The following is a 25,858-nucleotide window of genomic DNA, read 5'->3' on the forward strand; positions in this document are numbered from 1 at the left end:
TTAAAGCTAACAAGACCTATGCCCCTGCAAAGGAGATAGAAACTTCTTACATTCTCCTTTTCTTCCTTCCAGAAGCATCATGAGTAGTCTAGGAAGTGCAGAAGTTTCAATTGCCCTAAAACATCTACCTTCTGGTTACTTTCTGGCATGTTTTGCCTGGAAAAAAGTTATTCCTGTATATTATATGCAACATTGTCTCCTTAAGAAGGTGAGAATTGCATTTCTTCCCTCACCTTGAGAGTAGATTGGGGCAAAGCTCTCTGGTGATAAGACATTTGCAAACAACTGCTAAAATTAGCCCACTGTGGGTGAGTGGTCAGCCATGTGAAAGAAGGTGAAATCAGTCTGTATCCGTCTGGTGTACCTGCATACTTGAAATAAATAATTGTAGATGAAAAAAAGATCTTGAATGAAAAAGTTTGTATATAGGGAAATTGGAGTCAGTAAGAGCTGCTTCTACAGTGAAGAACCAAATTGTATGATAAAATAACACAGCTGTCTGGTCTTCTAAAATAAACTTTGTCTAAAACTTTGACCGCTCTTCCCCCATCAGTGTAGCTTAGCACGCATAATCCTAAACAAGCAGCAGCAGTGTTTGACTTGAGGACTTGAACCAGTGGTACAGTTTGGCAGAGGTTATTTCAAGACTGTACCAAATCTGTCCTGCCTTGTTGACTGAATTTGTGCCGTAATAATGAGGACTATGGAGACCATGCGTTATTCCCAAGCATGCTGTCACCTCAGGTCTTCTCTGAGTGCAGCAAGCAGGAGGTGAGCACTGTCCAAAGCTGTTGTATGTTATGAAGGGATAGTTAATAAAAGTTTTTGAACGAATGCCATTAGAGTGGCTCCTCTGAGGACACTAAACACAGCTCATACTACTCCCGTCTGCATAAACTGCATGTGAGATCCTAACTGTTGACAGGAGTCTTAGTCATTGGCTGCAGTTGGAAAAGCATTTCAATGTGATTGCGTGGTTTTTTTTTTTTTTTTTTTTTTTTTTTTTTTTTTTTTTCCGTCGTTTTTTTTTTTTTTTTTTTTTTTTTTTTTTTTTTTTTTTTTTTTTTCCTGCCAGGCCTGTCCTTTTGTGCTGTTGGTTTGAGTATAGACTCTGTATGAGCTACTGTTCAGAAATCTCACTTGCAGTGGGACAGTGTTAGGATTTATTTCGGGGAATCTTTACCAACTTCTTAGTGAATCCAAAAGTGATAGTGATTTACAAGAACTTAGTGCACAGCTGGCAAGTGAAAATATTTTTCTCAWTGACACCACTGCAGTGTAATATTCCTGACAGTACGGCCGTTCTGCTGGCTAATGCACTTTTTAGAACTGAAACTTTTCTTATGCCCCAAAATCCTATCAACCTGCTTATTTTCTAATACAACAGAAGTTTCCATCATGTTCTTTCAGGGCTAGGAATTATGGTTGTTTCTCAGTACTTTTCCTGGTTCACCTGTCATGGAAGTTTTACTGCGTGCAATAAGCAACTGTTGAATTTGTATCACAAATTGTGTTGTTCACACCTTTCTAATGACGGTATAAAGAGCAGTCAGAAGCAGAACCTTCTGTTAGGGGCAGTGACTCAGGCTACGCTGGGAGTACAGTACACGAAGTTCTCTGCAGTGCGAATGTGTCACAGATTGCACCAAAGGATTTTCTTTGCTCTTGACCTAGTCTCCTGAAGTAACTCTGAGCTGTTCCCCGAGCACTCCTTTGTCAAAACCCTCCAGCAATTGATTCAGCCCACCTGCTTGTGACATGCTGCAGACAGGAGAGAGCAGTCATTGCACCTCTAAGCTGGGATTTGCTGAGATGTGAAGGAGCCACAGAAATTTGTCTCAAGAGAAGCTGTGCCTGTTTCTCCAGGAGGCTGTGGAACAGCTGACATAGAGAGGAGAAATGGAAAAGAAAGCCTCTGATATAACTGCACTCAGCAGCTGAGAAAAAGTGTTTTGGGCCACATGCACTTGCACATCCTTCATGAGAAGGAGAGAGTTGAAAAGCAATCTGTTGCCCCAAAACTTCCACAGCTCAAATTCTTCAGCAAGATCTGTGAAGGAAAAAGGCTTCTATGAACCAGAAAAATAAGAGTTAATTGAGCAATTTTGCTTTGGATTATGTTGAAGTAAGCGATATGTTATCATATGCAGTTGGCTGATTGCTCCGAAGTCTAAACAGGACTGTAAGTGTTGCAATTGCTGTGCTGTGGAGCCCTTCAGGAGAACCGGGGCAGAAGGCGAGCGGAGGCAAGAGTGCCTCTGATTCTTGCTCCTGAGTGCCTTGCGTGACCCTGGGYAGTTCCTGTTGTCTTCACGTCCAGTGCATAATTAATGTCTCCCTTCGTCTTTTATTGAGAGGCAAATGTGTCAGACAAAGTGCTGTGCAGCAGATTCTGTGCTAAACCTTGGATTTGTGCTGAAGGTTTGTTGCTTCTTAACTCTAAAAATAAGATAGGTCTCTCTGCATTATCTATCTGAATCCTCTTAAATTTTACCTTCTTTCATAGTTTTCCACTACTCCGATGCTCTTGAATGCTGGACTGGTCCAGTCTTTCTCCCTGTTTATCCTGTATTATATGTCTGTTAGCAACTTTGGAATACAGATTTGTTTGTAATGAGTGCAGGGCTTTTGAAACAAAAGAGATGATGAAGCTCAAGCTTGATGCTATTCATTGCTTTTACGTTTTGCATTTTGTATCTGGTTGCAATATTCAGGTGCAGGCAGAGCTGGCTTTGTAATGGACCACTGGCTGCTACAATTATCTAACTTTCCACTTTTCTATCTATTCGGACCTTTTCACTGACCCTGAAAAGTAATGCTGGGCTGGTTTGTAGTGGGAGAAGAAGGAATTTAATGCTTACTGAAAGCAAGACAGTGGTGGAGATGACAACAGCGAGAAGGGAAGCAGGCATACACCATTTAAACTTCCACATGATTTCAATACAGCTTTATTTCTAGAGTATCCCAGAAGAGTCCCAAGTCTCATACTACTCCTTGAGTGGGCTATCCCTAGACAGTGTTCTTGGCCTGATCCTGGGCTTCTGTTGTGCAGAGCTGTCTGTGGTGGGCAATGGCTTGTGAAACTATCAGACAAATCTGTATCTTCAGTTTTGCTGCCTGAGGATGCGCATGCATGCAGTGCGTAACTTTGTGAATGCATGAGGGTGCATAGTCATAACCGAACAGGGAAAAATGTGCTGAAACTATTTCTAGCCCAGTAAGGGAAGGGAGGAAAGTGTGTTAGTATGCAAGATATTCAAATTTGGAATGAAGGAGGCTATGAAAAATAGTTCTACTCATAGTTTAATGTAGCCTTAAAAGAATAAATGTCAGTAGGGACAAGAACAGGATCGTTCCTATCTTGTTTTCTTAAGAGACTACTCATGACTTAACTCTCTTTGATGCCAACAGCATTTTAAGTTATACACTAATGCTGCCACTTTCCATAAAGTTTTAACTTGCTGTTCTGTTTTATTCTGCTTGGTTAATGAGAATATACTAATGGGTTTCATTTGCTGGCTCTTATGTATGCAATTACAGAAGAATGTTTTACATCTTGGGAATCCCTGGAAACACATGTTTCTGTTCACATTGGATTTTTTTCATTTTTGAATGCAAATACTGGGTGGAAATTTCATTGTTGCCTCTCAGTTGGAAGCCCTTTGGCATGCGTAAGAAGCAGCTATTAATTTAGCCTTTCTGTACTGATCAAGCATGTATTTTCATGCTTTATAAGGCTTCCCCAGTCTTATCCCTTATGTAAAGTCTTCTAGTGCAACAGTGATTTTATGTATTTGCTAAGCAATGACAAAGATAAGCTGTGGAATAGGCATATCTGAATAAGCCCATCTTTTAAAAGAAACCAAGTAAAATGTGCTTACTGCTCATTGCAGTTGCTGCTGCTGTCTTCTCTCTCAATTGTTTTGCTATATACTTTGCTAAAATGCTTGCAATGTAGGGGCTTTCCGTATGTCAGCATCCCTTTACACCACCTAGCTATCTCAATTAATTAAGCATTAATTTACCCATATTGAGAATATTTGGTACCTCTCTAATGGAAGAAAAAAAATGATGTGCATAGAAAATAATTGACTAGTCCAGTGTGGCTGAAAGAAATTTGAACAAGGGCTCAAAACAAGTGCACTGAATAATATCAGTCCTTCCATTTCAGAACAGGCTCTCACAGCATGTCTTGCTTATCTGCCTAATTTCTGTAGATTGATTTAGGGTGATAAATGCCAGCAATGGCATTTGCTTCAGGTTAACTTCAGCCATTTATGTCCTGGAGGCTTCAGTCATGCAAGATGGGGACCATCAGTCTATGGTGGTTTTGGATTTGTTTGTTTGTTGTTTTTCTTTTGTTTGTTTGCTTGTTTTGTTACTGTTTTTTTTCCTCATGGCCTCCTAAATCAGTCCATGATAAGCCCTAAAGTTTGGAAAGGATAAATGAGTGTAGAGCTTGGCTTGCAGAGCTGGTCTCGTGCCCACCGTGCTCTCTCTCACTGTTAGCAGTTCTGTCACATTGTTTACCTTTCTTCCTTAGATTGAAGTTGCCCTGGGGTATCGGTGGAGCAGAAGGTGCGTTAATCTTGTTTTGTAAACTTTGTATTTTAAAATGCTGTGGTAGATCCTTGCTTGCATAACAGAACTCTGCTGAAGAGAAAGTGGAACTTGTCAGGAAACTCACAGGAACTATTCTAAATGTCAGAGGAGGGCTGGCCTCTATTTAGATTCCTCTCCAAGTCATTCCACAGGTTTTTTCCTTCCCCTCTGTTGTTCTGCAGTAAAGAATACGGGGCTTTGGGATTACAAGATTAACAAAGAATGCAGCAACGAAGGGGGTCTGTCTGGTTACTGAAGCCAAGTTTCCTAGCACAGTCCTTTTAAGGAAAAAGCCTTAATATCTGTCCCTGTGAGCATCTTTTGCTTCAAGTAATTGAAATGTGGAGAGGGGTTGTAAGGTCATTAACTTCACTTTTTCTGTGGAAGACACTCTTGTTTTCAGGCTTTAGGAGGGAAGAATTGGATGCTATGTTGTGTCATTTGGTCCCACTGTTCTGGCTTAGCCTGGTTGTTTGCTCTTCAGCCACCTTCATCGAATGAAAAGTAAAGTCAAAAGATTCTTGCATCCTGAGTAAGTGTAGCCTGGAAAATAGGTTAACTGAGACCTAGTCTATGATGATACATTTCTTTACTTGGACTCTTGAAAAGGGAAGAATGCATTCTAAAGGAGTCTTGCTTTATTGTTAAAGTTGCTTCTTTAAGAAAGATAAAACACTGATTATTCTGCTGTCCTTTTCCACACTCCTTTTTCATGAAGCTTTTGTTCTTTTTTTCCTCTTCCTTTTTCTCTATAATTCCTGCTCCACTCTATAATTGGAGAATGAATGACAGGATCTGAAGCTTCAAAACCAAAACCTGCTTTGGGTATTCTCCTTGCGCTTAGTCAGAATTAATTGCATTGTTTTGCTGCAAAGTATAAAACTTGGGTCTTATTCTGGTTTATGGAAGGAAGCAATAGATTTTTCTTAAGCACTATTAAGAAACCATTAGCCTCCCTGAACTGTTGCACCTGACCCAGTGATGCACCTGAGGTAAAATAATTTTGTAATTGCACTGTGACTTTGTTTGCATTTGACATCAGGGATGTCATGGGATTTGGATATAGTTATCTGTGTAACTGAGACCAGGCTGTTTCAGCCTGTAGTACAGGTACAGGCGTATTAAAAAATATATATATTGCAGACCAAAAAGGATCTGTAGCAGGGTTTTGTCAGAGATGCCTTTGAACACTGGCAAAGGGTTGTATGTCAGGTGGCTTTTAAAAGGTAACCTCATTATGCATGACACTCTAAATGAGCAAGTGAAAGCCCTGCAGACTTGTTTCAGTGTAATTGTAGTTTTCTTTCTTGAGACCCTCTGAAAGCTCGAGTCCCATTTCTTTTATTGAATCTCTTGCTTAGGAAGCATTGTTTCCCCAAACTCTGCGCTTCTCTTAGAGTAGATGACATTGTGGATTCTCTCTTCCTGTCCAGATTATTCTGATTTAGGTAATGGCAGATGGTGATCCAAATCATAATCTTGTTACTTTCATAATTTTCATTTCAGGATTCTGAATATTTTGCAGTCAGTTATTGAAAAAATAGAATGGCACGGTAAACAGACTTGCAATGCCTTTCCAGATAAATAGGTCTTACGCGTAGTCTGTAGTTGCATGAAGAGGTCTACTGGGCCAAAAAGTGACTCATCCAGTTTCACAAGGGAAGTTTATTTTAGATTATGGTTTTGTGCTCCAGAGTATCATCCAGGATACCACCCTCTCTTCTTTCTCAACAATGCCTTCTGGGTGTATGTTTCCATTTTTGACATTTCTGTTTGCATAAAAGTATTTTCTACTTTCTTTTGCACCTCCACCTTCTGTTTTCTTTCAGTCCACCCTGTGTTACTGTGAAAGGTGTTACCTCTGATACTTAGATGCAATTGTTTTCTGTCCAGTAGTTTTTCCTCCTTTTCTGAGCTTCAGCGATGGTAATATTTAAACAAAGTCCAGATGCACTGCAATTGATTAGTAGAATACCATGATCATACTATTAGTTCCTACAACAGGGATGCAAGTATCTTATAAAAATTTAAACCAATTCCAAATTGTTTGGATGGGATTATTGTACACATCTTTAAATTTGTTATATTAAAACATGTAAATTCAGATGACTTCAGTCAAAATTGATCTAATGATGAGGATCTTAATCCCCTGTGCTCCAGACTGTTCCACTTTCTCCACATAGTTGGTCTTCTGAGCTGTATGGAGTGTGCAACTGCATTTTTGCACCTCCACGCAGTAGTTACTTTCTCAAATGTACAGTTTATAAGATGACAAGAACTTCTACAAAAAACAACCCTTTTACACATGGGATTGCAGTTACCAATCTAGCTAATCTGGTAACTGAGTCACCTTTCATAATAAAGGTCGCAGATAACTGCTCGATGTTATGATCTTTCTTCTTGCTGACATAAGCTATGTATTATAAAATTCAGTTCAACAGTAAATCATTTTGATTGGATGCCTGAGGCAAAATTATCTGTGGCAGAATTTCAAGTATTTTAGATACTTGAACTGCATTCATACGTTTGGATGTTCGTGGCCCTTCTAGGTATCCTTTCAGGAACTGAACCTTGATAATTCTCATAATAGCCTCTTTATACTGAATATTTAAGGAATTAAAGCTCTGTTTTAGGATTCTGAAGTACTAAATTACTCTAAATTGGCAAAATAAATTGTAACAAACTTTGCCAGTTGGAGGCTTAAAATCAAGTCTTTTCTAGATCATGTGCAGTTTTAAGAAGGTAACTTTTGAGAAGTGCCTGTGAGGGAAGGGAAGAACAACAACATTTTTAAATGTTTCATTTAGATCACACAATCTTTTTGTTTCACTTATTTTTTGCATCACATCAGATGAGGAAATAATCAGCTCAGATAGTGATTATAAATGCTGTGGTTGTACAGTAAATGGACTAGCACTCGGGTGGTATGGTATTTCAGTTTAGAAGGGACTCACCATTTCTCGAGTGATACGAAATGAGAAGATTTTGAATTTGAATTTGACCAGCTGTCAGGTGTTCTCAGATTATCTCCCGTTCAGCTGCATAAGTTAGCAGTGGAACTAAAGAAATCTTCTCTAAGATGCTGTTCAAAATAGCCAAACTTCCCTCTCCTTTCCAGAGGGCGGCTTAAGTGACACATGCATGCAGTCATCCCACTAGTTTATATATTTATATATCTAATGTCTTCTATCCTGATTGTAAAGGATTTCATGCTTGTGCCTTCAGTTCAAGCTGGGTGAATGTTCTGGTAATAGAAAGAGCCTCATGTTCATAAAGACCGATAATCTTCATGTCTTGAAAGCTTGTATGCTTCACTTGTAAGAAATATCAGGGTGTTGAACTTAACCTGAGACAGAAGTTTCAGGTCCTCAGCTAAAGCAGGAAGGGTGTTAGAGGAGTAACAAGCAGTTAAAATATTTTTCCTAGCCGTTAATGTGATAAATTTTTCCCACTGTCTGTGTCCTTAAGATTTGTGCACAAATTTCAGCCCCAAGGCTCAAGATAGTAAAACTAAATTGCACTTCTGGACCTGAATGTAGCAAAGCTTTTAGTTGATGCTTAAAACTTCTCTTTTTCACACTGGGTATTTGTTTTACATATAGTGGATAAGGAGATGGGTACAGGGGAATAACCTGTTCCCTGCAGTAGCAATAAACCATCCATTTATGGAGCTTTGGTCTATGGCCAGAAGAAGTTACTTTAGTTTTCTAATAGCTTGTGGTAAGGTGTTGCTGCTAGCGTAAAGGGTAATAAAATCCTAGTGTGCCTTTCCAGCCCAGAGCACTCTTGACAGCAAAATATGCCTTCTGTATGAGGGTCTGAGTTTTTATTGTGCCTTTCCTTTTGCAGAAAGGAATGGCAGCTTCTCTTTTATAAATAAAGTGAAATAAGCACTTACACCTCTTTCCAGGTTTTTATTAAACATCTTTGTTTAATGAAAATATGGCTGATCTTGTGGATGCAGAAGGCTTTTGGGAAGGCCTGAAGTGCTAGTGTCCACATGACAACCTGTTAGGGAAGCCACAAGCTGCTTCCAAACTGAATGCCATTCTGTTCACACCACTTCCACTTAGTATCTCCTTCCCTTTCTCCCTACCCTGGCCCAGACCCCTGGCCAGGTTTTCATAAGATCAAATTAGGGCAAAATTCTTCATTTCTAATTCATTTCTAACTTACTTTTGATCTCACTTGGACAACTTTTTGATCTTGTTCACTCAAATATTTTGTAATCCTTCTCCGGAACAGTTTCAAACACACCAAAACCTCCTTTCCCCCACGGCTGCCCCAGTTGCCAGCTGGGTGTGTGTCTCCTGACCGGGCTTTGCAGCTGGATCACAGCATCCCTGCCCTGCCAGGGGGCCTGGCTGATATTTGTCCAGGGTGTTCTACCTGGTGAGTCCTTGGTGTCATGGGGTTGCCCTCTCCTCTGTCTTTTTATCAGTTCATTTTTCGTTTAACTTGGCACAAGCCTTTCCTTACTCTTTCTAAGACCTTGTAGTACTCTAACTTGTTTAAAATTATTTATTTTAAAATATGTCGTGTTAAATATCTAATCTAATGCTCAAGCTCCTGGCTATCTTTTGGGGAGCACTTACTTAGAGGACTGCTTTTCTGGATCCATCCCCTTTTCCTTGGGGCTTCTCTCTGATGCTGTTCTTTTTAACTTCTTTCTGAGAGATGGAAACTTCTCTCCTCTTTCTTCATCATCTGAGCTGTTTTTAGTCTGAGAAGCTCTTTTCTAGCCATTCCTAGAGGGTGTCATTTGAGTGGATTTGATAACTGATACCAACGAGTTACTTGAGTACTGACTCCTGTTTAATTCTTTTTTTTTTTTTTTGTCAGTATGAAGTTAACACAGTGCATCACACTTTACAAAACTGATTTAATATAATTGAGCCCTGTAACATTTCTATCTAAGGCTTCTTTGTAACTCTGAATAGTCAGAATTCAATCAGGTGTGTTCCCCCCCCACCAGTAATGAGAAATATACGATTTAATGATCTCAGAAAATATGCATGTGACTTTTTTTGAAGTACTCCAAACCGAACAAATCTAATCAAATAAAATTAATCTCTCCTTTATTTGACATAATTTTGTCATTTAGAAAGAGGGGCAGTTTACCATAATCTAAAGAAAAGATGTACAGAGGGGAGAGGCTTATATGTAAAATTAACTGTTTTAAAGTATGTTTAGCAGAAAAGTTAGCAGAAGATGACGACTAACTTTGAATTTGGGATTAGTTTCTAATCAGTCAAACACCTGCTCTGGAGGATGTGAATGTAAGCTAATTCGCCAAGTTTCTGACATCACTGTGCAAAACTGCAAGTGAAAAACAGTTAAAATAACTGCACGTTGTGGTATTTCTAGGCTGTCTAATCACACTGCAACATTTGGGGGTGCTGCTGGAACCAGAGGGAAAATCTTTGACGTTGTTATTTCCAGAACTTGCTGAAACATTTCGAAAGAACAAAGACTATTAACAGAAACCTTTCTGCAAGCAGGTTAATGAGATATTCAAATTGTGCCCACGAAAACTTAAAGAGGTGAGCACAGGACAGTGAATATGGAAGGCTAATAGGTATAGCTGAAAAAGCTACCGTTGACTAGAAATTGCAGTTGCCAAATGTTAATTTGCTGGCTCTCTCACTTAATTTAGGAGAAGTGAGAAGGGTCATGTTGTTGCTCATATTCTTTTCTTAGTACTTAAAAAGACTTCTAAATTTATTTAAAGAAAACGGKGTAAAATGGAAGTGGGATTAAAAAGAAGTGAGAAGTGTGAATGGAGTAAAATGGAGTCTGTATGATTCTGTGTCGTGTGCCAGCAGGATTTGCCCAGATAAGACTAATAGCTCCACTGACTGGATATATAAGAATTCATGCCTCCGTGTGCAGTTTTAGGGTTGAACTAGAAAAGCTGGCATGAAAAACTGAAATATTAACTTAAGCAGTGGCCCTGTTTCCCTTGGTTGTAGTCCATACGTACCCTGTTTCTTGGAGATGGAGGAGAGAGTGTTCAGAGGGTTTCAAAGGTAAATGAGTTCATCTAATATGGATTAAAACAGTACAGTCTCCCAGAACTTGCTTTTGTAACCAGGCCATTCGTTCTGGTAGCCAGGTGCCTGATTATCTGAGGGGACTGTTTGCCTTTTCTGTCAGTTGGTGCTCTGGTATCTCCGGCTACAGACCGCCTGCTGGAGGAGGCTTGTCTTGTCTTCATCTCTGTTCTTGTCATGCTGTAGTCAAAACCATGCCCAACCTTTTACAGCTCTGTTCCTGGATAATAAGTAAAATTTCACTGTTCCAGTAATACATGCATGCACATATTGCAAATAGGGTTATGACTCAGCCTTTCCCCTGAGCCTTAAGCAGTGGGGGCAAAGCAGGGCCACAGACCAAAAGTGCTTAGGACTTCCCATTCTTAAATCAGGCGTCCTTTTAATTAAGCGGAGGTAAAAGCATGAATCAACAGACAAGAACTCAGAGCTGCTCGTGGTTGTTGGAGGTACGGAGGCAATAGCAGGAATCGTATGGGGACTGCAGTAATCTTTTGGAGGCGTACCAGGCTCAGCATTAACAGGCAGAGATCGAGTGCCAGGACTGTCAAGTTTTCTAGAACAGAAGAGGTGCCAAAAGCTGTGTTTGGGTTAGCAGATACTAAAGGGAGAGCCTTCGGGGTAATGGATCCTTGCCCAGTGAGCGTAACCCCTGTCYCTAGTTTAACCTTGATGCTAGGGAGAGACTCTTTGATTTCTGAAATCCGTTAAATATCGTACTAGTTTTTTGGGTCTCAGCTTTGCTAACAGTAGAGAATGGACTCTACCAATAAATACTTCTGGTGAAGTAGTAGTATTTATCTTCTTGTTTAGCATTAGAGAGCAGACTTAAGTGAAGGCATAAAAGGAAAACAAATCTGTGTGATGCTGCATGTGACTCTTCTGGAGCTCGTGTGAGGCTGCACAGTTCTACTAAACTGTTAATCAATTGTAAGCTGGGAGAGTGTTACTGGAAACTGAAATAGAAATAAATGCACTAAATAGATTAAAGAAGGTACAGAGTCATGAACACTTCCCTTGATTGCTTTTGAGTCAATGAGATTCACTGGGAGGTGGCCCATAATACTCCCCCCCCCCCCAAAAAAAAAAAGTTTTCATCTCAATTCAGGAGGAAAAAAAAAAACAAACTTTTCCTTCCCAACTCGGTTATTGTTACCTTTCTGCTTGAGTTGGAGATGGTGATGGAGATGGCTCTTAGATAAAGTCAATCTGGCAGAAAAGCATTGTCCTGTGATAAGGCCAAAAGAAAAAAAAAATCCTGTGTCCTCCTTTTTAACTATTTAGTTTGTGGTACTACTTTCACTTCCTCCCTCAAAAAGAAGAAGAAAAAAAAATAAAGGACACCAAGAGCTCTAATGCCTTGTGATGGCATGTACATGTTAGCTGAAGACTGTTTAATAAACCCCTTTGAAGTCCTCTTTCTTAACCTACCTCACGACATTGTGTCGGAAAGGAACACCACTGATTCTGAATACTAGGCAAATATTCTAGAGTAACTGAATTCCTGGGAGGTAAGTCTGAGAGGTAGTGTACCCACCTGCATGGAAATACCGAATTTGCAAATGTTTCCCAATATGTTCAGAGGCAAGTACCTTTCTGGTCTTAACTGTGCTGTGGGTAAAGCTCTCCTGCCACTTTCTCCATCTGCTTTAAAAAAATAGTTGAACAACCTCCAGCTGCTTCTGCCTGCCTTTTAACCAAAATACTCTGTGAAAGGCCTTCTTGCTATAAATCCTTTAGTATGTAGCAAAGCGAAGGGAAGGCAAATGTCACTACACAGAACTAGTTTCACTGGTCAGGCACCTTCTTACAGTTCTACCAGGCTCTCATTGCCTGAAAATACCAAAGTACAGAGATTGGAGGAGATGTCTAAGACTGACTCCAGTGATCCCAGGGTATAGCCCTGGAACTACTTCTAAAGAGCAAATGTGTGTTTCAGCAGGAAAGCACATGAGTTGGTTGGAAAAGAATCTGGAATGAAGGTGAAAGACTTCCTTTTTGCAGTGTTTTGCAGAAAATAATCTTACTGTTCTAAGCTCTAAAGAGAATAGCATTGAGCACAGCTGCACACATTTTCCATCAATTGGTTGATAGAAAAAAAATTGATTCCATGCTGGTATGTGCCTCCTTATAAACYGAATATGTTATAAAATGAGTGTACACTGCTCTATGTATAGCATGATGGTTTTTCTAGTGATTCACCTATTCATCAAGTGTAAATAGGTGGTTGTTCTCATCAGTCAGTGCTTCAGGAATCAGTGAGCAAACTGTCTGAACTAAAACCCAGGCAGTTTCCAAGTGGTCTGAGCTTCCAGGCTGAACTGAAGAATCGTAAGTGACATAAGCTGCCAAAACATTTCTGCCCGTGAAATGTGTGTTGTCCTAGTGGGAAGGAGAAGGSCACCAAGAAATTGCTTCTTGGCAGTTCAGAGAGTGTAGGTGTCCTGTCCCCACGCAGTTTGCTAGGAGATTGCTGCAAAGCTCCAGCATGCTGTGAAAGATTTTGCTGTTTAGGTACTTGACAATTCTTAGGTGGTTTAAGCTGCAGTACCAAATGTCCCACATATCCTGCCACTTGCCAGTATATCAAAATCTAGAAACTCAGTCTTGCTCTTTAAATATATCTGCTGTATATGTGAAAGCACTAGGAAGTTTGGGAGGATCAAGGAAAGATTCAGAAGGCAAATTGAATGTCAACTTTCATATGTTGCTTTACTACGTCCTGTTGCAAGTGTCTCAAAACAATACCTGATGTTACAGAAAACAGTGGTTTAAATCAAATTCTAGGGACATATGGCTGCCGGTATGTTTTCACTAAAACCAGTTGAATGTTTTGAGGACTTAAGAGCCKGTGTTGGTTAAAGAGAAAATGAACTTGGGGTGAAAGCACCATAAGATTTGGAGTCAGGAGGATGAGATCTGATTCTGACTCTGCAATGCATTTCCTGTCTATGAGAGACACACAAACCTTATGTTGTGGTTTTCTATTCTTAGCGTGGGGATAGTAGCTGTTTTAGAGGCGTAACTTCTTTGCAATTAATTAATCATTAGTTCCTTACAGCCAGGAATCTCTGGTGGAAATGCTGGCCCTATTATCTGAAAGCAGTTGCCAAAGTCAGCATAGTTTTTTAGGTTTCCTGAAGAGCTACTTAATTTTAGGGCGTTGAGAAGCACATACCCAGAAAGATGGGAGACTCTTCAGGCATGCAGACTTACTTCCCAGCATTAGAGGAATTTACCTTGACCCATAAATGATTGTGTCTTTTGAGGTGGACCTAGTATGGTAATTCAGCCTCAGCTGCTTCCTGACCAACCTATAAGGGACATCTGCAAACTCATTTCGGTCCTTCAATATGTTTAGTTATAATTCAGACAATATAGTTGTTTTTCCTGTGCTGGATCTCTGTTTCCTTTGGTGCTTTAAAGGACTTTGTTGTTTGTTGTGCATTTGGTGTTGACAATGGGAAAAACGACTCTCTGGAAGTAGAAATTAAAAGCACTAAAATCATTGTATTCCTATAGATTCACTTGAGTACTATCTCCCATATTTCTTATGTGACTTAATTGGACAATTCAAACCTCTGTAGGTGGCTTTCCACTAGCACATACTCATCAGAGAGCTATCATGCGTAATTTCTCAGTAGACCTSATACCGCAGAGATAAGCATCTCTGCAGCAGAGAACCATGAGGAGGAAATTTCTAGTCCATCCATTTTTCTTTCTCTTGCCACTTTTTCTTTCCCCACCACACCCTATTTTCCTTGCTATGGGCCTCTCATGCCATGCACTCTGTGGGTAAGTGTAAGATAACTTAAATTAAAACTTCTTTGTCTAGGTTAGACACCTGTGGAAGCAGAGTAGTCTAAATCTTAAAATCCAGCAGGCCTAACATTTCAGCTTTACTCTCTGTTACTGTATCCTTATAATCTACTACTTGATGTTAAATACTTAAAGATACGGAAAGCTAATTTTCCCATCTACAAAATAAGGTTGAACTTGATATAGCAATACTTACTAATTAACAAAGGGATTGCAATTATTCAGGGTCTGTAGAGTGTTTAAAGATCATTGGACTAAAGATCATATAAAAGCAGCTGTTGCTAAAATCAGTTAACTTGTCCCACAGGAACAGTGAGTCCATTTAGGACTACTGAAAGATTTTTTTTTTTTTTTTGTTTGAGTTATGGAGAGTACTGTAATGGGGTGGGGAAAATGCAGAAGTTCATGAGGGAGGCCTGGAATTTTCTCCCAACTTTATTTCTTAATTTTTTTTGCCTCTCTGCTTGCAGATTCTCACAAACACAAAGATAAACACAAAGACCGAGAACACCGGCACAAAGAGCACAAGAAGGACAAGGAAAAAGACCGGGAAAAGTCCAAGCACAGTAATAGGTGAGGAAAAAGTTGAAGTCCATGTAGGCTAAAACACTGTTGCTCATGCAGCCTTATAAAAATTACCATGATAATAAATGAGGGTAGAATTGCTACATTTTGAGTGCACTTTATATCAGTGTAGGTGCTTTAAGCCTAACTTTTGTAATTGCATGCATTTCTCCAGGTAGCTGAAGCCACGTATGTTGCAAAAGTGAGCCAATACTAATGTATAAGAGATTATTGTAGTTTAGTGCCATTGAAGGTGTTTAACCTCATCTGCATGAAGATTGATCAGTTTTGTTGGTAATCTCTCATGTGTAGTTCTGATTATGTTTGAAATAGATGTGGAGCTATCTTGAGTGTTGGAGTAAACTCCACAGTTTCAACATAGATGGACCTGATGTGACTGCTAAGCCTTCTGATAAGCGGTGTCTGGGAAGATGKTCCCCCGGAATCCTGGTGACAGCTTTGCGAGACAGTCCTTTTTACATTTGCCAAGCATTGTGGACTGCTGGATTAGATAGTAAATTTGAAAGAATTTGCATGCCGGTTTGTCTAGTTTGAATGACATACTACACTGCCACTACCTGGGGAAGATGTTTCGTATCAGTCACCTGACATAGCATCCACACTGAAGATGAGCATTTACTTCCTCCGTGGTGACCAATGGTTCTTAAGGTGACATTGAATTCCATGCTCCGGTTGATGTCCTAACCTAGGGTTTGAATGCAAAAGCTGGGATGTGCAAGTCTGTCCTCAGCGATTTGGTATGGTATAGCGCAGGATAAGTGTGTTGCATTTGTGACAGAGCTCAGGAGAWTTTTTCTAGTTGTGACTCATGATCAGCAAGTGCTACAGTTTACATTGAATGTAAAATCTGCATAATTCAGTTACTGGAGGGTGAGTTATTGTTCTGACTCTCAGGAATGGCAGAGTGTTTATGCTATGGCCAAGCTGCTGATGTTAAATAATTGCCATGCAGCCATTGTAACACAATCTAAAAGGAAATAAAAAAGTTTGTGTTAACAGTTATTTCTATTAAAAAGKACTGAGTGAGAGAGTCTATGCTGGACAGTGGGTTTCTGTTATCAGGGTCACACTTCAGTTGAGTATTCTGTGACCTTTTATGAAGTTACACAACCTTACTGTTTCATAATGTTTCTTCTTTTTTTAAACTATTGAGAGAAAAAATTATAGGCCAAATAACTTGCAACATTTACTGGCTTCCACAGCAAAGACTAAATGCCTTAGACACATTGTTGTGTGTTTTTCTTTGTTCATGTCTCTATTGCCTTGATTTTCAGTTTCTCATTTTGCGGATCTGAAGGTCAGTTTTAGTGTGAACGCTTGAAGTCTTGCATTTCCAAATCATTATTGCTGCACTTGAAAAACATTCTTCTGCAATCTTAGTAAAACACATCATTTTGTAAGGATTAATGTAAGAGCCACCTTTAAATTCTAGAATCTGTTAATGATTTGACCCTGTTCGTGTAGCGAGTAGAAGTGGTCAGGATATTTTCAACTGGAAGAAATACTTTTCACTCAACTCATAATGACTTGTAACTTGAAGCTGCTTAGAACTGATAGCGTAAATAATAACAGATAGAAAGGAGATAAGAATGGCTAAACTGTTTTGTGAGGTGTAGCTTTGCCAGGAGATGATATGTAATAGCTCTTAATCTTGAAGAAATTCCTTCCTCCCCACAGCATTACCTTAAAATCCCTGTAGGAGAGGTATCGCATTTGGGCATTGTGCCTAAAGCCTCCAGCCATTTTCATTTATCTGTTAGTGCTCATCTGCCCTCTGGGCACAATATACTGCGTCTTTGAGTCTTATAACAGAATATATGTGTGGATGGTGTGACTGAGTGTATGAGCATGCAGGGATTTTGTCCAGGGTTTGTTCCGGCGAAAGATTGTGATATTGGCATGCTCTTTGGCGTCTATTTGAGGTGGGACTTCACTTCTCCAGTTTGAGTGCACAGCTTAAACTTTAATGTGTTTTCTGCCATTCAAAAGTGCTGCCTTCAAAATGAGCRAATCAGGCTTCTGAATCACGAGATCCAGCCTTGAAGCTGATATTCTAGGGAAGGTAATATTCACCTACATGTGCATGTGGAGGCAATGTTTTGGTTGGTTAATCCTTCAGGAGTACTCCAGAATCTGCACAGCCCTATCCATGCTCAGTCGCACACAGGGTACATAGCTGCTTGCTGTGTAAAATCCACTTGACTTCTAAAACAAACCTTTTAAAAATAATTGACTTCGTAGTTGAAGCTTAAACCTTTCTTCCTTAAATCCTTTAAGTCATCCACGTAATTTCATAAACGTAAATCATTCCTATAAGGACTCGATTTAATTAAGAGTTGTCTTAAGAAGCAGATAGGCAGGCTTTTCAACRTGGATTGAGGGTGGGAGGTGAAGTAAAAATCTCTGATGAGAAGCACGAGAAGTGCTGTTTTGACTGAAAATGTATTTTCATATGAGTTTCAGCTTAATATGAAACTTTAAGGATTAAAACAAAAAGTGGGTCGGGAAAGAATGCATCAAGTCTGTTGCCAGTTATTAAAATTGAAACTGAATCCTTTAAAGAATTACCTCACATTAATTACTGRAATTGCATATAAATCGTCAGAAAATTTTATTCTGTACTTCAGAAAAGTTTCTTTATTCTTGAAAAAGATGTGCTCCGGATTGTATAGTTGTCAGAGGGTGAATTTTACTTTATTGGGAAGCTCAAGCCATCACTGTCTTTGAAACTTGGGTTTGTACCTGCATAACATACTATGCAGAGTGTGCGTCTCCTTATCGCACTCAAAGAAGTGCAGTATAGCAGTGCACATTGTGCACAGTTAATAGCATTGCCTGGCTGTATTTGAAGCAGATCATTCCTGTCTGCGATCGTTTGACAACTTCATCTTCTATTCTGTACTTAAACGAGGCTTTTAAAATAAAACCTGTGTCAAGAAGGCAGAAAAACTCCCAGGCAGGAGAATGTTTCCTCTATATAGACTTTGAAGGAAGGATCTAAACTGCCAAGAGAAGTCTCAGAAATACCTAAAATAGATAATCTTAATTTCATGTGGCAGGAGAGTGTGGACTGCTTTGTAGAGCTTCTTGATTTTGCTTCTTGCTTTCTTATCTCTCCTACTCACAAGATGACACTTCTGTATTCTAACCACCCATTTACAGCTGTAGTAAAATAGGAGAGAGTGACACTTGTATGCCTCAGATCTTTCTTTGTCATCCCCCTCAAGGAAGGAAAATGTAAAGACTACTTGGTAAAATCCATACCAAAGAATAAATCCACATCACACATCACACAAAAAAATGGCCAAATGTTGTCTTTTATTCCTTTTCTCACTCCTTTACTTCCTGACCTCAAAAAAATGTAATATACACCCATTAAATATAAATGCTGGTAGTTAAAAGAACAAAATGAAACAAATTTGATGTGGCAATAAATTTTTTGATCTGTGGAAGGTGAACATTTCAAACAAGGCGGCCACATAAGAGTGAAATAGAAGGCCCTCTGAAGCCAATACTGTTGGCTTCAACTGAGATTGGTTTCAAAGTGTTAGCAGAAATTACTGTCTTCTGCCAGGTGTCTTGGGCCACGCAGTGTGGGCTGCCAGTAGACTGAAGAGCACAGAAATGGCTGTGACAGTGAATGGGAGTAAAGATGCTTGTTCCTCCTGTGTTGCTTTTGCAGCACTGATCCATGTTGTCAATGTGACAAGCATCTGAGCTGCAGGGAAAAAAAAATCTTCTGTCAGATTGCATATTCACTCCATTTACAAAATGTCTCATGCTAACAGCTTGATAGGAACAGAAGCATGGAACACACATAAGAGATTCATAGACGTGATCTTCATTGGCATCTTCTGAGTTTTATGGCTTTGCTAGGAAAAAGGCAGATTCAAAGCATTTGTTTGCGGTGAATGAAGATAAGTTAGGACTTCTTGCATACCTCCTAACCAATTCGTTATGTGATCCCTAACTGTTAAGGACTGCATGCATTTGGGGCAGCGAGAGGCAGGGATATCTGACAGAGAGAGGAAAAAGCATTTAAAAAAAATTCTAGCACGTCCTGTCCCCCAGTGTGGGTGTTTTGTTTTAATTCCCCTTCTGTTAGCAATGCGTGGTTGACCTTGATCAGCTAGCTAGTCTGATAGTGCCTTCCACTAGTAAATTTTGTTGCTTTTTCGTTTAGTGGTATGTCTGACTCCAGCACATCCATAGAAAGTACATGCTATGGCTGATCCTCCTCTCAAAGGACCTGCTAACGTTATTCTGCTTTCTAATATTTTCAACTGCTGTTGATTGGAAGCAAGATAAAGAGCTGGGCTATAGTATCATGCTTGCCGAAGACCTGATCTGTTGTCTGTGAAAACTGGTGAAAAGATTTCCCCTTACTCTGGGAAAAGCAGTTTCAGTTTTTTTCATTGCATAGCTGAAATCCCAGCTTAACCATTGGGGGCTCACATGTTCAAGCCCTGTAATACCATATGATAACACTAACAGTGAGCATTAAAATACTGCAAGCCAGCTAAAAATCTGTGCTTTGCTAGTACGTGCTGTTTCGAAAAATCTTCCTGCACAGTCGGATATTCCTTAGTATGTATTGCTCTGAATATGATCAGTTTTCCGTTAGTGTTGTACTACGTCAAACAAGACGTGGGCTGTGTAACCTCTGCTCTGTCCCCTTTGTGTTTTTAGATTTCACTAAAATTGCAGCTCCCTGTTATTTTACGCTTCAGTTAGAATCTAACAGCTACCAAGTTGGGAAGCAAAGCTTTACTTGCAGCACAGCTAGTGCTGTGCTAGTAGCAGATTTCCAGACACAGGCTAATTTCAGCGGAGAAAATGAGAGAGGGGAAATAAGAGACACTTTAGATAAAGCATCCTTCCCAGCTTGTGATTTTGAAGCTGGGATGGAAAAGGCCTGGGAAGGGATTATTAGTGTGCCTAAACGGCACCTGAAGAATGCAGTGTTAAATTACCGCAAAGCTGTTGTAGTTTGAAGAAGGAAGCTGTGACCTGCACATCTGCCATTCTTTGGAAACATTTTCCACTTGTGACTTTCCCATGTGATACAGCCTAAGCAGCTGCTGCCAGGTGCGTGGTCTCACTTCCTTGCCCTCTCCTCCCTCCTGTCCTTCAGGCATCCTGGCTGGAGGAGACAGCTCTGCCTTCAAGGGAAATGGTTTCTTCAATTGCRTTTACTGTCCCATATGCTTCAGCCTGAGCTCTCTGAGGCCTTTAATATCCTTGTTTGCACTAAAACTCTAAATGAAAGACAGCATGCAAGCTAACAAAAAGGTTGTAATGGTTTGGTTTAGTCCTACAAAGATAGTGCAACATAAACACCTTTACTGAGGTGTGAAGCTCAGAATGCTGTTGTCGYGATTTGGCTGTAACGGTCTGGGTAGAAAGGAACGCTTTACTGTGCTGATGTGGCTGAGTATTTCTAAAAYTGATTGGGAAGAGTGTGCGAGAGAGAGGAGTTGTTTGTTTTTAATGACTCAGTGTTTGACCAGCTTGCATAATTTGCCGCGAACTTCATCTTATGGGGGCTTCACTGTCCTACTTGAGTGACTTCGGTGTAGTTTGTTGGCAGAGGAGTATATAAGACAGGAGTTCTTGAATAAATTGYGTGGCTGCATGCCGTTCTACCTTACTTTATGTTTTGGTGGTGTTCTGCATTTTGGATGGGGGCAGGGGGATTGGAAAGTGTGCAGGATTTTTTCAGTTCCAAACAGGCCAGGAAGAAAGATTTCTGATCTTCAGATTGTTCCCAGTCTGTCTTAATAATAGCTTTAGGGGAATGCCTGGAAATAGCTTTCTGATGGAAGGCCGAAACTTCTTCTCCAGGGTAGGATGGCATCCTGTTGCCTTCTCTTTTGAGATTAGTATTGTTGGTAAATTGTGGTCCCCTGGAGGCTTGTATAAGTATCTTAGCCAAATGAAAGACCAAAAATATACAGTGTGCTGACTGAAGTTAGTATCTGGGAAACCTGTTTTGCTTTTGGGGGAAAAAAGTTATTTTTCTCAGGATTGTTCATTGAGCTTTTATTACCAGTGTGTTTCCAGATGAGCTTTACTGAGATGCAAATCTCAATCTCTACTCAGGATGACAAGCACAAGCCATCTTTTCACACATCGGAAAATTTTGGGTTAATTTGTTGGTAACTTTGGAGCTGTGGTCTAGTATCTAAAAACATGCACGTCTGACAAAGTCTTTCTATGAATGTGAGGAAGAAATCTATGCTCTTTCATTGTAGCAAATAACACCAGAAACTTGATTTCTGGGAGGGATTTCTTACATACTGTGAGAAGAGACTGGGGATACTAGATCTAACTACTAGATACTGTACTGTTTTGAAAAGGAGCCTTAGGGCCAAAAGACCTGGTTATTTGAGCCCATATTGCTTAGGTAAGAAATCTTACTCCTTGCTGCAAAGCAAAGGGGAAGGATGGTCTTGTGATTAAGAAAGAAGACTGAATCAGGAATCCAGACTTCTTGACTCTGATTCCAGCACTGATAAATTTTTAGCTTTAGATTAGATTGCATAGCAGCTTTTCAGTAGCCACTTACTCCATTTCAGACAGAGATGTTATTTGGACTTAAGCATAAATTTTGAGCATTTTTTTTTCTTCCAGAAGCAGAGCCTGTAAGCATTCAACACATGTAAAAATGGTCAGAACTTCTCTAGGCCAGTGGGACWCTCTGCCTTTTTCAGGTTTAGAAATTTTGCAGATGTAGGTTGTCATCCATTTGCTTTTAGTGGATTCCCCATGGTTCTACTAGGCAGGTGTTGGAAACTAATGCTTTTGCCTGCTAGCTAGAATATGTATGGTGTTTTTGAAAATTTGACTAGGCTTTTCATTTTCTGCCCATCCACATTCCTGAGTAACAGACATCACCATGAGCTTTACCTTATCGAGCTAACTCCATTGATTGCAATATGTGCCAAGCTGTGGAGATGCAAACTGTTGTCTGAATCAAACATATTATTTCATGTAGGGTTCAAATACCAAATAAGAACAAGGAGTCAGAAAATAGACATAGGCAGACTTGTTGTGACTAAAATGGATCTAAGCCTTCTGTGTTTTTTTTTTTATTATTATTTATTTATTTTTTCCTTGTGTGATGATAAACCTCTGTGTGTAATTCTAAGACTTGAATCTTTGGCAAATGAGGTCCCTAACATGCATATAGGTAACGCTGGAAATTCTGATTCTGTCTTGCAGACCTTCCAGAGCTTAAAATTGTTTATTAACACTGATGGAGTTTTGTTCTTTCAGAGGAACAGTGAATATTGTTGGAGAAAAGGAAAATGAAATAGGCGTTCTGAGTCTCAAAGGTACTGATAAATAAATAGGATCCAGAGACTGGGTTGTTAAATCTGAGTAAAAGGAGAAGGCAGCTAGTGGATTTCTCAAATCCAGTGTCAGGATGTTCTGTATGTACTTGTATGTCTTGATCGCACAGCGTACATAATGTGATCTGCTGGGTAAGAATAGTCTGCAGTTGTTAAATCTTCGCTCACAGGCAACATGTGGTGCTGTGTGTCTGTCTACAGGAATTTCTAGAATGCCAGTTGCCTCTTAACATTTAGGTATTCCGGTACAGTTTTATATGTAATATAAAGTAAGGTTTCTGGAGAGTTGAAATGAAACTGGTTTCTCTTCCTGTTGATCCTACTGATCTCTTTCTAATGCAACACAGTACATGCAATATACGGATTTCCTTTAAGGTTGAGTTTTCTGCCTTTAACTGCTTGGGCCTGGAAGGCTTGTATGTGTTTACTGGAGTGTGCTACTCTGAGCTTGAATAATTTAGACCTTTCACAGGTTCAGGTCCATCTATGCTAGTGATACGTGAGCCTCTGAAACTCGCTCCACGTTGGACTTTACCCTGTGGTTCTGCTGCTGGGTGTGGGTTGGTGTTTTTGTGACTTTGGTTAGTCTCCTCTTAATTACATTCGCTCACTTTATGCGAGCTTGTTAATGTGCTGCTTGCTTTCTGTAGCCGTGAGACTTCCAGGCCTTTTGCACGTTCTCTCTCTCTCCTTTTATTTATTTGTTTGTTTATTTTTGAGAAACGTGACTTGAAGCATCTTTAAAAGAAATAGTAATAAAATCCTTCACTTTCCTAGTGGGCATTCCAGGCTTGCTGTTTTCCAGGTCTCTGTTCTTCCAGGTTGAGTTGGTCTTGCACTCGAGTGCTGAAATAACTAAAATAAGGAAGCTGCCTATTTCTAGCAAAGCTTTGTATGAAATTGTGTAGTACTAAGGAGAAACAGCGAATGTCCAAGAGAACAGCAGCAATAAGAGCACRTTGTCAAAACGTAAGTCCTGGGGAAGCAGGCATTGGAACTGGCAGCTGGAGAAAGGCAGCGTGCTTGCAGCCTTACTGTGCTCAGTAGAAAAGAGCCTGATTTCCACTGTGCCTTTGGCTTGCTTGAGCCAAAGGTGACTTCAGGGAGTCTGTACAGCCTTACAAAATGTGTATTTAAGGCACGCTGAATTCACAGGCTTACCGCCTGCCTTCCACAAAAGTGTTGCTAATCCATGTTGCCAGTTTTTAGAATTTTTGTCGTATCTCGGAGAGCATTTCCTTACRCTCTTGATTCCACAGGTCAAGTAATTCCATGAGAACCTCATTTTCATTTGAAAACAGTGACATTTTCTAGTCTTCCTGRTTGATAAGTAAAGCTTGAACACGTAATCCAAATTTACCCAAATGTCTCAGAAACCAGAAGGGGATAGAGAAGGAATAAATAARGTCAGCTTTCTTCTCCTTGAAGGCATTTTTTTCCTCTCAGTCCTGACCCATGAATTTTGGATGTTAAACTGACAGTACTATTATTGACTGTGCTAGAATCTGAGTAGTAGTAGAACAGATTCTTTCTTGAAGACATTTTTGGTGCTTCTCTGTCTCAATTTGCAGTGTTTCATCCTTGGGCAGAGTCAGTTATGCTCACTGATTTTAAGAAGTCTAACTGATGGAATAGCTCTGACTAAGGACTGCCGAGTTGTTCCTGCCATTTTTGTTTGACTTTGTATAAACACAAGTATGCCACGTATCCTGTCTGCTCTAGTTCTCATCTGTTTGAGAATAATAGAAAGCAGTGATTTTCCTTCAAAGTTCCAGAGATGAGCTGTTTTAACAAACTTAACAAACTGACGACCTGTTGCCTGAACAAAAACTCAGATGGGCATTGGTGCAACTGCCAGCTCTATTCCAGTGTCCACTGTGTGCACTAGAGAAAAGGGAAAGCGGAGATAGTGAGAATTCAACCTAAAATGTTCAACAATGATAAATGTAGTAACTGTTGAATATCCTTGGCAGGCCAGGCTGATACAGGTTTCCCGAAGTGAAACTCCTGGCTGTTGTGGCTATGTTGTATGTCCTTCATCCCCCTAAAGATAATGCACAGGAGATCTTGCTGGATCTTCATGTTAGTGTGATCACTTGGTTTGTGGGGTTCATAAGCATCAAGACCCATGTCTGTGCTTATCACTGGAAGCTGCCTGCACTGGTCAGATCTCTTGCGTGTGTCCCCTTCTGCAAACTTTCTCTCTTATCTTGCAGTGAGCACAAAGATTCCTCGGAAAAGAAACACAAAGACAAGGAGAAAACCAAACACAAAGATGGCAGCTCAGAGAAACACAAAGACAAACACAAAGATAAGGAGAAGCGAAAGGAAGAGAAGGTAGGTGTTCTTCTGTGGGAGACACAAGRGGGTGGTTCTGTTTGGTACTACCAATGATGAAAAGTGAATGGGTTGCAGATGGCTTACACTTCTGAGTCTTTATTGACTTGGAGAGAACTGTCCCTGTGCTGAGCTTGAGCTTCATTTTTTGGAATACAAGGTATTAAGTTACAAGGGCTTTTTCTACAAATATTGTGAGTAGAGATGGTTTCACAATGGAGATAGGCCTACTTGCTTTAAATTTTTCCTGTTACTATTTTCTCACTTTGCCAAGCTTAGATTTAGAGACAAGGGAGGAAAAATCTATTGGATCACGTTTCTTCCTTGCAGAGAAAAATATGGACAAATAGTGTACTTTGGATGAATTACAGGCTTGACTACAATCTGTTGAAAGAATTGGAGGACCAGAATATACTGAATTGACTAAGACTCAAATAAAATGTGGCCTTTTTGGTGTATCTTGTAGATCAGTCAGTACTATAATAGGGATACTACCTGTAGCAGTGCCACTGGGGTCCTTCTGCAGGTTAAATAGCCTGCCTGTGTTGCATGATGGAAAAGCAAGGACTAGTCCACTCCTGCTTTTTTGTCTTTCAGATTAAGTTATCTGCCGGTGATGTGAAAATAAAGAAGGAAAAGGAAAATGGTTTCTCCAGGTAAGAAATCAAATTTATGATCTGAAAAAAACTAACAATTTGATGTTAAATGCTCAGAGAACTTGAATCCTCTTGGTCTTGAAAAACAAAGTTGGAATGCTTTAGACTCCTCCTGATGATACATCCTTCTCAACTAAGAGAACTGGTATCTGATCTACTTTCCTAGCAACTGGTGATGTGAGCTGTTGACTTGCTGCCTCCCTGCGTGTGCAGGGTTTTCCCAGTTTCAAATGTTGAATTCTGCCCAGGAGAGATTAAACTATAGAAGTATCAGTAGCTGGGGTTGGAACAAGCTCTGTCACGGTTGTAAAACTGGTATATTGAAACCTCTGGAAACAGAGCCTTGTAAAGGCAGCTTCAAGTATCTGTTCTGTATGTGACTGCAGCCCAAAGCCTTTGTAGTAAGTGGCAAGAAGGATGCTTGTATAAACTAGAAGTAGAAAATGCCTAG

The 25,858-nt window shown here is 39.9% G+C and overlaps 1 protein-coding gene across 1 annotated transcript in view; it reads left to right on the plus strand.

The window, feature by feature from the left end:
- TOP1 (DNA topoisomerase I) overlaps window positions 1-25,858 on the plus strand; it is a 68,720-nt gene that overhangs the window by 17,087 nt on the left and 25,775 nt on the right. The window contains exons 3-5 of the mRNA XM_085313939.1: window positions 14,945-15,047; window positions 24,631-24,751; window positions 25,349-25,407. Of these exons, the coding sequence (XP_085170065.1) occupies window positions 14,945-15,047; window positions 24,631-24,751; window positions 25,349-25,407 (283 nt within the window). The remainder of the gene's footprint in view (window positions 1-14,944; window positions 15,048-24,630; window positions 24,752-25,348; window positions 25,408-25,858) is intronic.

Source organism: Rhea americana, unplaced genomic scaffold (assembly GCF_003343005.1).
Source record: "Rhea americana isolate MKP2758 unplaced genomic scaffold, rheAme1 scaffold_4, whole genome shotgun sequence".
NCBI lineage: Eukaryota > Metazoa > Chordata > Aves > Rheiformes > Rheidae > Rhea > Rhea americana.